General features: G+C 36.6%; 1 protein-coding gene across 1 annotated transcript in view; it reads left to right on the top strand.

Annotated features, from left to right (window-relative positions):
- The window catches only part of ZSWIM6 (zinc finger SWIM-type containing 6), a 203,956-nt gene that overhangs the window by 143,373 nt on the left and 44,282 nt on the right, over positions 1-16,301 (top strand). The window contains exons 3-4 of the mRNA XM_047754552.1: positions 6,129-6,277; positions 8,074-8,224. Coding sequence (XP_047610508.1) covers positions 6,129-6,277; positions 8,074-8,224 — 300 coding nt within the window. The remainder of the gene's footprint in view (positions 1-6,128; positions 6,278-8,073; positions 8,225-16,301) is intronic.

Here is a 16,301-nt window from a genome sequence, read left to right as displayed (position 1 = left end):
CCTTAGAAGTCTTCATACTTTTCAATATGAAGATCTAGAATGTGCCACCATATTTGAGATTCTCTCCAAATTCGTGTCATTTCCTACCCCCACCCCCCCTACCCTTTTTTTGTGGCAAAGATTCTGATTGAGTAGGTCTAAAGTGTTATCTAAACATCTGTTTTTCACCGTATGCCTCAGAAGTTTTGATATACTCCTGATTTTGAGAACTGCTGAGGTAAGAGTTTTCGTATTGGGGTAAAAAAAAATAAATCAAAACCAAATCAAGTAGCAGACAGGGAAAGCTAAAGACTTGGGCAGTGGTCCTTTATGTTCGTAAATACTTGTTTGATCTCCTCCTATGGCATTATGTAGCCAAGGTAGGAGGGTAAATCAAATTCACACATCCCTAGCTGGGAAAATTAAACTGTTTCACTTTTTCAGCAGATAATTTCACTTTCCCTGAAGGCTTGAAACTTTGAAAAATTAAGTTTTAGTAATAAAATGCTCACAAAGATTAATTATACGGTTGTAAAAGTTATAGCATTTAAAATTATAAATATAAATAAGGATAAAAAATATTATAGGTTTTAAAATACTTTAATGGACCATTTAATTTACATACACAGATTCTGGTTCCTACCCAACCGGGGGAATGTCTAACAGCAAATATATAAATACATGAATTATGTTTTCTCTTTGCTTACCTTTCTCCAAGCTAAATGCTTAGGGGTTTGTCTTTGACTATAGACAGCCGTTAGCAAGTAGAAAGAAATTTTGCAAATTTGCATTTTATAAAAGGTTTAGACAGCACTTAAATGCTCCAAATCAAGTCATGGTAGTAGTAAAGTGTTTAAATTTTAGCACTAAAGTTTAATAAATGAATTTACTCTTTTGAGGGGGTTGTTGTAGACATTAGTTTCCAGTCTATAATGTATAGTGTATGTGTCTTTATTCCTAAAATGTTGTGTTTAGAGTCAATTTGTTTTACTTATCAACTAATTATCTTTGCTTACATTCTTATGACTAAGGATGTTTTCTATATAGTCACATGAAAAGATTTCTAATTTTTATTACTTGTTTAGTTTTTTATTCCTACATTATAGAAGTTTAAGGGTTGAAGAAATGGAGGCTTGAGTGATTTGCTGAAGGACACAGACTGTACTTAGACCTGAAGTCTTCTGATCGAGGATTAGGGAACTCCGTACATCTTCTCAACTCCTGTGTAGACTTTTTTAGATTATTTGCAGTAAAATATTGTCTGTGGGCCATTTACCCTCTGCATTGCCTCGTCTTTCCCTATACTCTCGGAAAATGAGTTAATTCTGATATCTAATTTACAACAAAAAACATAAGTTTCTGGAGTTCCCGTCATGGCACAGTGGAAACAAATCTGACTAGGGACCATGAGGTTGTGGGTTCTATCCCTGGCCTCGCTCAGTGGGTTAAGGATCTGGCGTTGCTGTGAGCTGTGGTGTAGGTTGCAGACGCAGCTTGGATCTGGAGTTACTGTAGCTCTGGTGTAGGCCGGTGGCTACAGCTCTAATTAGACCCCTAGCCTGGGAATCTCCATATTCTGCAGGTGCGGCCCTAAAAAGACAAAAAAACCAAAAAACATAAGTTTCTTAAAAACTCAAGAAATATGATTCATATATTTATACTTTTTTTTAATGGCCACACCCACAGCATATGGAAATTCTCAGGCCAGGGCTTGAATCTAAGCCGCAGCTGTGACCTATGCTGCTTACTGCAGCAATGCTGGGTCCGTTACCCACTGCTGGGTTGGGGAGTGAACCTGCACCTCTGCAGCTACCCAAGCTGCTGTAGTCAGATTCTTAACCCATTGTGGCACAGTGGGAACTCTCCCTCTTTTTTTGCTATTAGATATCTTTTTTGCTAGTATTATTATTATTTTTTTTGCTTGTTTTGTTTGTTTTGTTTCGCTGTTAGATGTCTCACCAGTTGGGTAAGAACCAAAAATGTATGTATTTGTGAATTAAATGATCCATTAAAGGAATTTTAAAAATACAGTGTTTTAAAGCCTATTATATTTTAAGAAAAAACCCATTGTATAATTTAAGTGAAATAAAAGTGGCTCCTGGATTATTCTTTCTTGTACTTTGCCCTCTTAATATGACCAAAAAAGAGAGAGAATGTATTCTGAAGTTTTTGAGAGTGTCTGTCAATCCCCTTTGCAACTTCAGGCCAAGGAGAACACTAGGATTTTCTCCCAGTCTCCAAACCAAACTCAAACCTATTTAAAGTATTTGGATATTTATGTGGCAAACAAACTCCAAGTCTCACAGGGCTCTGACACAAGCCTAGAAGGGTAGCATGGCATCCCTGATGCCACAGGACAGAGACAGTGATTGCCTATCAGGGTCTTTTTGGGGCAGGACTCCTTTTAGACCTTGACCCTTAGTGCCCAACAGAGAGCAACTAAAAAATCATAAAAATTGGGAGAAATAACCACTGTGAAGATACATAGAAGATTTATTGAGTTCAGTTCATCGGAAGGAACAATGAGAGAAGATAATCTATAGCTTGTCAGAATTTTGCCCTTCAAAGAGAATGCATTTAGATAACGAATCTTTAGCTGGCTTTGTGCAGTTGCATATTTGTCTGTGTCTGTGTATCTGTGTCTGTCTTGCCCTAGAATCAAGGGGATGAGCTGGACTAGGATCTCTGTATCCTTGTGGAATACAGAAGTAACTGCAGTAGTTAAATAACTCTTCACAACATTGTGTCCTTACATTGTCCTGTGAAAGAAAAAAACATGCTAACAGATCCTAGCATCCTTCCTTAAATTTATCTTTGATTTAGAGTTGATAACTAGTGCCTTGATGCAGTCAGGGTTCAACTTTAGTTCCAAGGTTCTGGGATATATTCTTCAGCAGAGGAGAGAATTGGGAGATTGGATTTGTCAGTGTGGCTGTAGTATATAAGTCATAACCACCCTGAACCTGTTTTCTCCTATAGAAAGGGGATCATGAGCTGTTCTTACCTCCAGGGGACATTGTGAGAAGAAAATGAAATAACGTACATGAGGATGCTTTAAGAATGGTTCCTTTTTGATAGGATTCCTTTTCTCAGTAGGGGTGAAGGGAGGATGTGTATGTGCCTTTCTCCTCTCTTCCCCCCCTCCCCTCCAGTACTTGATTGCCTGATAGAGGCAAACACTGGCTTGATGTTAGGAAGCAGTGGTGAACAAGGCAAATACAATCCTTGCTCTTTGGGAACTTAAATATCTACCTCCTTGCCTAGTGCCTACTTGTAACAGCATTCTCTCCCTTCTGGAAGAGCCACTCTCCCCAGCCCTTCCTAAGAGTCCTCTCATTCCCATTGCCATTCTTTCTCATTCTCTTGCCCTGCCTTTAAATGTTGATCTTCCTTAGGGCTCAATCTTCAATGCTCTTTTTACCCTGTACTGCTTCCCATAACATATGTAGCTCCCTACTTGAAATCCTTTTCCCTCTTGTTGCCTGGCTATCTCAAAGGCACTTCAGATTCGCCACATCCAAAGCTGAACTCAAGATCTTAACACTGCTCCTCCCACCCCTAAACATGGTCCCACTCTGGCAGTCTGTGTATCAGTCAGTGAGCTGTCCATGATTTCATCCAGTTGTTTAATCCAGAAATCCACGTTTCTCTTGACCATATTATCTCAAATACTGCATATATCTACTTCTTCACTAAGTTCTGTTGCTTTTTTTTTATATCCTAAACTTCTGTCAGGTTCTCCATTTCTGTTCGCACTGCTTTTTTTGTTTGTTTGTTTGTATTGTTTCTTTCTTCACTGCTGTTTTTAAGCTACCATTATCATCCTTTGTACAGACCATCAAAATATCACCCTCATTGTTCTTAAACATTTTTTCTCCCCAATCCATCCTCCACACTTTAGAGTTATTTTTAGATACGTGAATATATTCATGTGGTTCCAAAATTTTGAAAGTATGAAAAAGGTATTCAGTGAAGAACCTTCTTCCCTCATGTAAATGGGTTACTCATTTTAAACATTCTTCTAAGGTATTTTATGCATATGTAAGGAAATAGTAATACAAACGCTTTTCTTTGCTTTTTACATTTTTATGGTTTTATTTACTACATAAGCTCTTTTGAAATCTTCATTTTTTTACATAAAATGTGACATAATGTGTATGCTTTTCTTCACTCAACAGTATATCCTGGATATGTTTCTATTGTGGTACCTAAAGAATTTTCATATTCATTTTTATGGCTGCATCATATTCCATGGGAGGAATGTTGAAATTGATGTACAGAAGGCCAGAACATCTTTTACTATCTAGAGTATTCCATTCTTCCACTTTGGGTAACATTGCCATGAATTCCCATTCATTACATTTAGGGAGAAAAGCTAGGATTCTCTCTTGTCAGGGCTCTCAGGCCTTTCTTCTCTTCTCCGGGGTTGTCTTGTATTGCTCTTCTCCCTCATCCCCTACTTTTGAGTTTCATGGACATAGACTGTCTTTTGTTTCATCCATGTACCATGTTTGTTTCTCCCTGAGACCTCAGCCCAAGCTTGTTGTCTCACATACAGACCCAGTGCTTTCTTTTCTTGCCTTTAATTAATTTCTAATCTACTTATGGCAGATCCCAGCTCAAATTCCATTTCCTCAAGGTATGCTTACTCTGCCAATTCAGGGCCAAGTCAGGACTCTCTGATACAGTCTCCTGGCACTTTGTCTACTTCAATGAATAATTAATTCATGTATCATGGTGTGTTTGTATGTGTGATTATTACATTGACATTTATCTCACACACTTAAAACAACGTTTCGCATAGTGGATTGTAACCCATTATGCCTTATGAAAGCAGTTTAAAAATTATGACAATCTTTTTTTAAAAAAATAAGATAGTGTAGAAAATATCAGACCTCTTCACTTACAGTAAGGGAATTTTTTCATCATACTTTTGCTTCAGTTTAATGGAGAGATGTGATCATATAAGTGTCCAGATACACGGGTATATTGGGCACGATGTAAACTATATTTCTTATTGTGGGTATTAGTCAAAAAAGTTTGAAAGTCAATGAACTAGATGGTATATTCTGTAAAGACAGGAATTCTGTTTTGACCTCATTCCATCACCAAGTCTGGCACAGGGCACTTAGTAAACATGCTGGCTGAATGAATGAATGTGCACTTTTCTAATGAGTTTCACAGACCCATTGCCTTCCTCTTAGGGACTAATGCACCCTGGTTCTACAGATGTTAGTGATTATTTCCTTGGCCAGCTGAGTCTGCATTGGATCATTGAAAGAAAAGAAGTGTAGAATCACACCTACAAATTATTTTTTGAGAGTTGATAAGGAGATGAAACACTATTGATGAGAGGTTTTAGATTTAGTTTTTGTATTACTTATGAATCTTAGTCCTTAAATACTATTTTTTTCTTAATCAGTAATGAAACTTAATTTTCACCTGCCTAAATATCTGGGTAATTTTTTAATATCTAAGGTAGTCTACACACAGAGCTTGTTACATAGCTGTTATCATTTGTGTGTACTTTAGCAATAAAATATTTATGCAGTTTGGCAAGGTGATACTACAACCTGGTTTAGTACAACAGCTGCACTGCCTGTTCCCATGTGGCTTAATTTCCCTTTTTAATCTTAGGTTTTCTGCAGCTGAAGACTTATGTCAGCATGTAGTTTATACAGCAGCAGATAATGGTGAAAGCTTCTTGAATTAACATAGTAAAGGGAAATACTCTGCTCAGTTTACTTGGTTTCATATTTTTTCTAACGTCTTTGGAAAACATTTTCCTAATAGTCCTATACAATAGAGCTTTATAAACATCATGTATTTACAATGAGTCATTTTTGTGAATTTTTTATTCTTTAGAGAACCTGTAAACTCTTCTCCAAAGGTATAGTCTCTGATCTTAAAAAAAGGAAATAGCTCCAAAGTCATCATCTTTTGGATTAGTACAAATCAGCAAAGTCTTGGAAGTAAAAGAATAATTTTTACATTTAGTTTTGGTCATACATTGTATGTATATTGAGATTTGATTAAAAAATTTTTAGGCAAAAAGTAAGCATCTTAATTCTATTCAAGTCTCTTAGGAGAGCCCTCTTAGCACAGAGTTTTTATGTAGCATATGTGTTATTTTTTCTTTCTATTTCTAGGTGCTCCTGATCCAACAGCAGGTGCTAGTATAGATGATGAAAACTGCTGGCACTTAGATGAAGAGCAGGTTCAAGAACAGGTTAAACTATTCCTTTCCCAGGGCGGGTACCACGGATCAGGGAAGCAGCTTAATTTGCTCTTTGCAAAGGTATGATTGTTTTATTTTTAAAGAAATATTTAACATATATACATATATATAAAGTATCTGTATATAATCATGTTTATAGTAGGATAAAGGCTTCTTTTTAAATTCTTATTTATTTTTTAAGAATAGACTGTTAAGTTGTAATCAACCAATAGAGACGTCTGTGTTGCAGTGCAAGCATTAATTTACATAGGTGTCCTTAGAGAAGATATGGACCATTTTTTTCTTTCTCAATTCTTATTAATAAAATGGTGGCATTTTATACGATTTGAAAAACTGCTTAATATTAGAAACAAAATAGCTCTGTGTTACTTAAATGCCATCTTTTCAAGTTTTTCTTTTTCTAGTTACTTTTCCCAAGTAAAAATGTAACTTCGAATACATTCCTAAAGATGTGCTTTATATATTTAGCTTAATAATGTTACTATCTTTAAATTAGTTTCAAGCACATAAACTTTGGTGTCATATGGACCTGGGTTTAAATCTCAGTTCTAAATCTTACTGAGTGTAGGAATCTTGGCAAGTTACTTAAATCAGCTTCCTCATCTATAAAATTAGCTGAGAACAACATATCCCTTCAAGTTGTGATTATGGTATTTAAAGATAATGGTGTCTAACAGTACTTGGACCTTGGTAGATGTTAATTTTCGTCACCTAAATTTGATGGCCTAAGGAAAAAAGTTATCTTTGTTATAAGTCCAGTGTCATCAGAAGCTGTGTCTTTTGCTTTATTCACAACTTTTAAGTAGCACACATTTCTAAATACTTGATAAATGCTTTTTAAGTAATATTAAATATACTACATTACATTATAGGTAATGTATTCAAATTGGAGGATGGTGTTCAGCTGGCATTCTTATTTGTTGAACACATAGCAGTAGACACTTTAGGATTTGTTTAGGATTTCCTGTAGAACAGCTTAGCCTTGTGTTTGTTTTCTGGCTTTGTCACTTATTTGGGAAATGTAACAGAAGAATAATGGACAGAGCTTAAGGTTCCAGCAGAGAGGCTGGGTTAACTACTAGGTTGGTGGTTGTGATTGTGCTTCAAGAATTGTTCATTTGGAGCAAGAGAGTTCTTGAACCTAAAGCCCTATTTCCTGTTAACCATTGCAGAAGTAATCCCATCTGAATGAATAGAAGTATGCTGCTACTCTTTATGATGAAACCTTCAGTGAGACAGAATCCATTGAAATTACAAATTTACTGAAAATAGTGAAGGACTTGTACAACTTGTACTTGAATACAGTAAAAACCACTGAATTGTACAGTTTAAGTTGGTGAATTGTATGTTATGTGAATTATGTCTCAATAAAGCTTTTTTAAAAACCTGAAGGATGGATGCTAGTATTATAAACATTGTCAGATCAATTTAGAAGATCCCTGAAGAGTTCTTAGTATACTGCTTTGAACTCTGCTACTCTGGTGGTAAGTGCAGTCCAGTTGGGGAGTCAGGAAGGTGCCCATTGATTTGTTTTGTTTGTTTTGGTATTATTTTTCTGTAGGCTGGAAAAACATTTTTTGGGGAGGATTTGGCAAGGTTTGCAAATTTCTTGACCTCATGTGGATTCTAAAACATAACTTAAAAAAAATTAACAATCGAGTCTCTGATTAAATTGCCGCTTAGGACCGAGAATTCTTTTTAACAGCTTTTTCGTTTAAGACAGATGGTGTCGAGACTTCGCCACCACCACCACCCCTCTTTGCTTCCCCAGAGAAACAAAGTGGTCTGTCTATGTATTGCTGTTTATTTATTTATTTTTTAAATGTTTTTCTGAAGGTCTCTTTTTTTCCCCCTAGGTGCGGGAGATGTTGAAGATGAGGGACTCAAATGGGGCCCGGATGTTGACTTTGATAACAGAGCAATTCATGGCTGACCCTCGTCTGTCACTTTGGAGGCAACAAGGCACTGCAATGACTGACAAATATAGGCAGCTCTGGGATGAGCTGGGTAAGTATAAATTTCCCGATGGATTGCCATTGAGTTGTGTATGGATAAAGACCATGATTGAATGCTTAAAGAACATGGTCAGAGTATTGCTAAAGAGAGAGCTGCAGCTCTTAGGTGAACTTGTTGCCATTATACTCTGGTTAGAGGACTGGGAAGAATGAGGACTTGGGCCGGCATTTTCAGGAAACAATCTTGGCAGTGTTTTGGAGGAATCGTCTGATCTTGAGGAAAGGAAGCGGAGGATTTGCCTTTAAATATTTGGGGGGAAAAGCTCTATTTTAAAATAGGTATTTGGTGTAATAGAACTGATTACTTATTTCTAGAATAATACTGTACTCAGTACAGCTAAAATTTGGCTGTTTTTCCCTTTTGCTTACGTTAAAAGTAGCTTGAATATTCATTTTATTTTTTTGGCTGTTACAGTCTTAGATGCACTGTTGATTGTCATAATGGAAAAGATAATTTTATTGAAATATAGTTGACTTACAATGTTGTGTTGGTTTCAGGTGTACAGCAAAGTTAGTCAGTTATACATATATCCATTCTTTTTCACATTCTTTTCCCATGTAGGTTATTACAGAATACAGATTTCCCTGTGCTATACAGTAGGTCCTTACTGATTATCTATTTTATATATAGTTGTGTGTATATGTCAATCCCAACCTCCTAATTTATCCCTCCTCCCACTGTTTCCCCATTGGTAACCATGAATATAGTTTCAGAATCTTTGAGTCCATTTCTGTTTTGTAAATAAGTTATTTTGTATCATTTTTGTTAGATTCCACATATTATTCCATTTGTAAATAAGTTATTTTGTATCATTTTTATTAGATTCCACATATGATACCTGTCTTTCTCTGTCTGACTTACTTCACTTATGCGATAATCTGTAGGTCCGTCCCAGTTACTGCAAATGGCATTTCGCTCTTTTCTATGGCCAATGGTCCATTATATATATGTACAACATCATTATCCATTCCTCTGTTGATGGAACATTTAGGTTGCTTCCATGTCTTGGCTATTATAAATAGTACTGCAGTGAACTCGTATTTTTTCAAATCGTGTTCCCCCCCCCCCCCCCCCAGAAATATGCCCAGGAGTGGGATTGCTAGATTATGTGGTAGTTCTATATTTAGTTTTTTAAAGGCACCTCTTAGTGTTTTTACCGGTTTACTTTCCTACCAACAGTGTAGGAGGGTTCCCTTTTCTCCACACCCTCTCCAGCATTTGTGTGTAGACTTTTTGATGATGGCCATTCTGATTGGTGTGAGGTGATACCTCACTGTAGTTTTGATTTGCGTTTCTCTAATAATCAGTGATGCTGAGCATCTGTTCATGTGCTTTTTGGTCATCCGTCTTTCTTCTTTGGAGAAATGTCTGTTCAGAAATTCTGACCATTTTTTAATTGGGTTGTTTGATTTTTTTGATATAAAGCTGATGAGATGTTCATGTATTTTGGAGATTAATCCCTTGTCAGTTGCTTTGTTTACAAAGACTTGTTCCCATTCTGTGGGTTGTCTTTTCATTTTTTTTTTTTATGGTTTCCTTTGCTGTGCAAAAGCTTTTGTATTTAATTAGTTCCCATTTGTTTATTATTATTTTTATTTTCATTACTCTAGGAGGTGGATCCAAAAAAGATATTGCTGCAATTTATGTCAAAGAGTGTTCTGCCTATGTTTTCCTCTAGCGGTTTTATAGTATCCAGCCTTATGTTTAGGTCTTTAACCCATTTTGAGTTTGTTTTTGTGTATGGTATTAGAGAGTGTTCTAATTTCATTCTTTTACATGTAGCTGTCCAGTTTTCCCAGCACCACTTACTGAAGAGGCTGTCTTTTCTCCGTTTTATATTCTTGCCTCCTTTGTCGTAGAGTAATTGACTATAAGTATGTGGGTTTATCTCTGGGTTTTGTATCCTGTTTCATTGATCTGTTTCATTTGATCATTATGTCTGGTTTTTTGGGGGTTCCGTACCATACAGTTTTGATGACCATAGCTTTGTAGTATGGTCTGAAGTCAAGGAGCCTCATTCCTCCAGCTCTGTTTTTCTTTCTCAAGAAGCAAACTCTAATTTTTTTTTAATTTTATTTATTTTTACTTAATTTATTTTTGCTTTTTAGGGCCACACCTGTGGCATATGGAGACTCCCAGGCTAGGGGTCAATTTGGAGCTACAACTGCTGGCCTACACCACAGCCACAGCAACGCAGAATCTTAGCCACATCTGCAACCTACACCCCAGCTCACACCAATGCCAGATCCTTAACCCTCTGAATGAGGCAACCTCATGGTTCCTAGTTGGATTCATTGCCACTGAGCCATGACGGGAACTCTGCAAACTCCAATTTTTATTGCCTCCCAAATCCCTGGTGGTAAAGATATAAATATAGGAAGTGGTTGAAAAAATGAGAGGTACAGTAAATATGTTTACCCAGGATATTTGGGGGGATGCTCTTCTTACTGAATGCTCATTGCTAGGGAATTAATAATGTATTTGTTATCTTGACTGTTAAGAAATCTGGATGTGACAAATGGAATTTTTGGCAAATACTTTGTCGTGCCTATATTTATTTTATGTTCTGGATATATTTATGAGAAGATCCTAGTTTCAGTGAAATTGAATAGTAGAACTCTTTGTACTTTCACCTTCTGTCTTCCTCTTGGCTAGCCAGGGACTACATCACGGTATTGATTCCATGTCAGGTCTAGATTAGAGGAGACTGTTGTATGTGAAGATACTACGTGATTATAATACTTGGAAGGAAACTTTGAGATGAACTGTTTACAGATAAGGAAACTGAAGTCCGAGGAGGTTAGGAAATGCCCACAAAATAATATAGTGTAACCTAGGATTGTACAGCAAGCTGATAAAAGAATTGGGCATCAGAGTTTCCTTTTCATTAATAAGATGTATATTCAGTAACTGGGCTATGGATGACAGCTCTTGTTTGTTTTTTGTTTGTTTTTAACATGTGTGTCTGCTATTTGCCAATTGTTAGATATTTGTTGACCTCTTGCCCTAGTATTTTTATTAAGTATCTTGTAATAACTTCATCTTAGTACTTTCCTTGGGTCACCTGAAATAATGGTTAGTGGCTGTTTTCCTCAATCAGAATTTAAATCATTCTGTACCCGAGTGGATCTTTTCAGTATATCGAAAGAAAAATTTTTATATAATACTGAGTGATTTACTTTTATAAGTAAAGCCTCCTCAATTTTGTAACTCTACAGTATTGACTTGACTAATTGGTTTATGGCAGTGAAAAATAAAAAGGACTAGCATTAAGATACTGTAATGAAGGGAACCATTTAAGGAAAAATTATTGGATTAATATTAAAAGAATAAAGTTTACAGAGCTTTTGTACTTAAAGAGGCTTAGAAGGACAAATAGCTAATTAGGAAGAAAATACTGACTTAATTTTTGGGTTACCAATAAAAAGTACAAATGCTATAGTTAAATAAAATTTTCAATGTTTGCATTTAATTCATTAGTCATATTTCACTTTTGCATGTTGGCTTTGAAAATTATGTACCTTAACCCTCATTCCAAAGTATTAACTTTCATTAGGTGGAAGTTTCCACCAGCTAGCTGATTTCAGTTATACCCTCTGATGGACTGCCTTTCTAGTTATGGGCCAGGCCTTATACAAGTTTTTTGATTTCAGTCTGGAATGAAGAATACATATGTATTTTCCTTTTTCACAAGTTACCCTCCCTGCCCCCCATCCAGTCATTACTAGACTGCTCTAAATTCTCCTACATACTCTGATGATGCACAGAGGTCACTTCTCATTTTAATTAAATCTAAGTTCTGTGAAGAATCTCATGTATGAGTAACAAAAGCTATAGTATTCATTTGCCAAAAAAATTAACTGAAAGTTGCTTCTGGACTACAAAAGGAAAGAATTTTGCTTCTTAAGAAAATGGGGGAATTTGACTTTGTGCCCCTGCACAGGGCTCACATTGCTTCAAGGCTCTGCTTTGGAATTAAATGCTGAGCACTGCCAGATGCCAGACATTGAGAAGAGGCTGAGTTTTGTCGGCAAATGGGATCTGCAAGTTAATTGGTGTTTTCTGCAGGCTTCTGGCTGTGAAATGAAATTGGAAGCCCTTTAGCCACATGGATAATACAGGACCTGAATACAAATGTCACATGTCACCATCAGGACCCACTGTGAGACAATAGTGTTCCCACTCCAACACTGTGCCATTACAGATCATTTAAATATGGGGATTACATTTAAACTAAAAGCCCCATTTGCCTTTTACTGCAATTTAAATGTCCTCTTAGCAAAAGCTAAGTGACAAATTAAATGAAAAAAGTGCCCACATTTTTAAAGCTGTAATGCAAAACAACCTTTTATTGCTTCTCATGTGCCACGAATGAATCATTATACTTGTCAACCCTAAACCAAGCCATAATTGGAGTAGCTACTGTTATCAAAGTAGGGCCGCTCTGTGACAGCTTAATAAAGCTGAAACTGTTAAATTAAATCTCAGATGCTTAACTCCTTAGCACCGGTGGATTCGATGGGTACGTTTCTGGCAATGGCCAATACACCAAGAGAAAAAAAATTCCTGGCATGAAAGCCTTAATCTGATGAAAGTGTACAAGTAAGTGTCTTAGCCAAGTAACTGTTTCTTGGCAGAGGGATTTGGAGGCATCAGATTGTCAGCCAGATTACAAAATTTTATTTTTTTCAAAGGATCAGCTATTCCCCTCCCCAAGATTTACAATTTTCTGAGTATATATGATTTATTAAAATTTAAGTGCTGATGTTTCAAAATTAGTCTTAAAAATAACATAGATTCATTTAACTGTTTCTTTCCAATAAATATATACAAACTTATTTGAGGTAGCAACAGGCTCAATTTTCATTTCCCCATCCTCTGACTAACAAAGGGATGGTTATGCTCAGTTCTTTGCTAAAATAAATGCCTATGATATTCATTTGGTCTGTGTTAATTTTTGTGATTTACTCCTTGGTTTTCATAATGTAGTATGAAATAGAAATAGATGCATACTATTAAGATCCTGTTTAGTGCATCTCATTTGCAGATACACTTACCTTGTATGTGAATCAGTTTTTCATATGTTCAGTGTTTCATATATCAATTTTACTTTCTCTACATGATGTTCATTTCCCCAAACATATGGCAGTCTTCTCAAGATGAATGTTGTTGAATCATGATCAGCTATAAGAACATGTACATATTAGTATCTTAAGACAGAAAGCCCATTACACTGATAGAGACTGCATATTTGGTAGAGGCTACACACCTTTAGTAGAGCTCTAGAGTACACATTTCTTCAATTGTGTGGGGGAAAAAAACATCCATGCAAATTTTCTGGAAAGCAGATCCCAGAAATAACCCTTGGATTTCAAGGAACACCCAGTGCTGATTGGTGGCAAGCACACCTACTGTTAGCCATAATGGCTGTCTGTTCAGCAACTTAATTACTGTGGAGGTCTTTAGGGATGAGGGGATATATTGTAACCTCTCATCTGTGTTGATGGGTCTTTTTCCTTAAATGTCTTCCTAGACCGTAATTTTACTTTGCTTCATAAAACTATAGGTTGTAGCTGCCAGTCTATTAAAACCTAATTAAAATGAATGTCATTAGAGGAAACAGTTAAATAAGATTTAATTAAAGTTTTAGCACAGAGAAAAATTCTTAAAATTTTATTTTCATAGCATGTATAACATAATATGTTTTTCCCCCAAATTTTAAATACTTTCCCTTTGAACTGAGTCGTGTGTTTTGCCTTCTAGCATGTTAACTTTGTTTCTCAGCAAGAAGCTGGGCTATCCGGCAAGAGCCTTGCTGCTCTGAGCTGTGTTCACTCAGTTCAGAGTAACAAGTGGTGTATCTCTGAGTTCTTTTCAGAGCTTTTGATCTAGATACCTAATTGTGTGTGAGCAGAAATAACCATAGTTAGATGTTTCTTTCTAGTTTGCATTCCTTGTATACTGTTATTAAGTAACATCTATAGTATTCCTGGATAGGGTACTGGATAAATTGAATCACTATAACAATTCAGGGAGTTTGAAATAGGATAAATCTACAATTTAGCAGTAGAGAACTTGGCGTACCCACTGGGACCACATCTATTGCAAAGTACTAAAAATTACCTCTCTGTGGACCTAGAACCCTATTCCAGCTAACATTCCAGATACAAGTAGTCATCTCGTGGCCTCTTTTGCACCCACTCACATTATTCTTGAATAAGGAAGAAACATGCTTATATCACACATTCAAAATTGCGCTCTAAGTAACTTAGGAGGGCCTTTGTGCACAGCCAGAGACAAGATTGTAAAGGTTCTGCTTTGGAGGTAATTGTGGAGAAATTTCTGGGAAATGCCATCTTACATTTCCAAAAGCAGTAGGCTTAGTAATTCCTCCACTGTTTTAAGCTCTTACTTAATTTATGTGGTAAACACAAACCCAGCCCTGCAACATTTTGAAGTTGATGGTGGCAACGTAGTTTACCCTATATACCTCTTTGGTAGTGCCACGGAGGAAACTGCAATTTCCAGAGCCCTCTTGCACCAAAAAGATGTCAGTACAGACTTGCAAAAAGCTCTAAGTGTAGTATGTAATTCTAATGAACCACATATCAGGGATCACCTGTCACCTACCAGTTTGTCTTCCCTGGACACAAGGAGAATACACCTTTATCACTTATAGCATTTTGATGCCTTCCTGATAACCCTTTTTTTTCTGGAAGTCTTATGGTTTCTCTATCACTGCGTATTTAGCACTTGCTATGTCAGGATGAATAGATGTATTAAAATTTATCATTGATGGATAAAGGTACTAGGAGTATGGAGTAAGTAGACAAATGCAACATCAGGAGACATGAGAAATTAGAATAGGTGTGAATGAACTGAGGAGCACTTTAATAGAGTAATTTAGTCACGTGTTAGTACAAATATTTGTATGGACTGAACTTAACATGGTTTTACAGATATTTATGGAGATGAGTTGTACGGAAGAAGTAGTGAGACTACTCCAGAAAGAAGGAATAACATGAACAAAGACAGGGAGCTCAGTGGGGCGAAGGGGGAGGATAAAAGGGTTTAAACTCATTATTCAAAATGTTGTCTTTACAATTTTCATCCAAACTTGTTACTCTTGGTTTTTACTTAAAAAGGAGAGAGAGAGAGATAGTAGACATCACAGGTCTGGATTTTTGCTTTGTTTTATTTCCCATTTTTGTCCAGCTACTACACATAACACAGATGCTAACGCTTATTTACAGGCACTATGCTAAGCAAATTAATTCATGCTTTATTTTCCTTAATTCTTAAAACAACTTAGTGGGATAGGTACAGTCATTAGCCCCAATTTTACAGCCAAGAAAACCAAGACACAGGGAAATCAAATAACTTACCTAAGGTCCCAGCAGAGCGGGAATCTGATCCTAGTGACCACAAAACTAGACACCATCCTTGTTTATTTTAAAAGACTGTAATATGCCTCTCTGCCTGGCAGTCTCTCTACTCAGAGGGAAGCAGGGGTAAAGTGAAGCTCACCTGAATGACAATAAACCCTGTAAGTGCTGCCTAGCCTGGTATGCCTGCCCATGATCCCACAGTCCTGCAGTTGTCAGCAGAGCTTACCTTGTTTAGTTGCCCATCTGTGTTCACGAGGACTCTCTAACTTCAGACTCTGAAAAAAACACGGTTATGTAGAAAAATTAAATACATGCTATTGATTGAGAATTGTATTATTTAACTGTATTATATAATAAGCATATCATAAAATAAAGATACTACATACTGCAGATGGGATACATGGAGATTTTGGTTTCATTTTCCAGTCCCTTTTGTTACGGAGCCACTGAAAACCCTTAGGTCACTGTTTTTGTCCTGGCCTGTGTTTACCTCATGTGGTCTATAGGCTCTGCAGACCCCTCCTGCATATGGACTGGGTGGTCCTGCTCTGGAATGAGAGTGTATGCTCAGCCTCTGCTTTTCCCTTCTTTATTCAGAGCTCCCTCTAAATACAGAGGCTTTGTCAATTGTGTTGCTCAGGAGGCTTTGCTTCCCTCCAGCACTGTTCTCAGAATGTCTA

This window comes from Phacochoerus africanus, chromosome 1 (genome assembly GCF_016906955.1).
Source record: "Phacochoerus africanus isolate WHEZ1 chromosome 1, ROS_Pafr_v1, whole genome shotgun sequence".
In the NCBI taxonomy this organism is placed as follows: domain Eukaryota; kingdom Metazoa; phylum Chordata; class Mammalia; order Artiodactyla; family Suidae; genus Phacochoerus; species Phacochoerus africanus.
The sequence above is the reverse complement of the archived record's forward strand: the minus strand, read 5'-3'. Positions and strand labels throughout refer to the sequence as shown.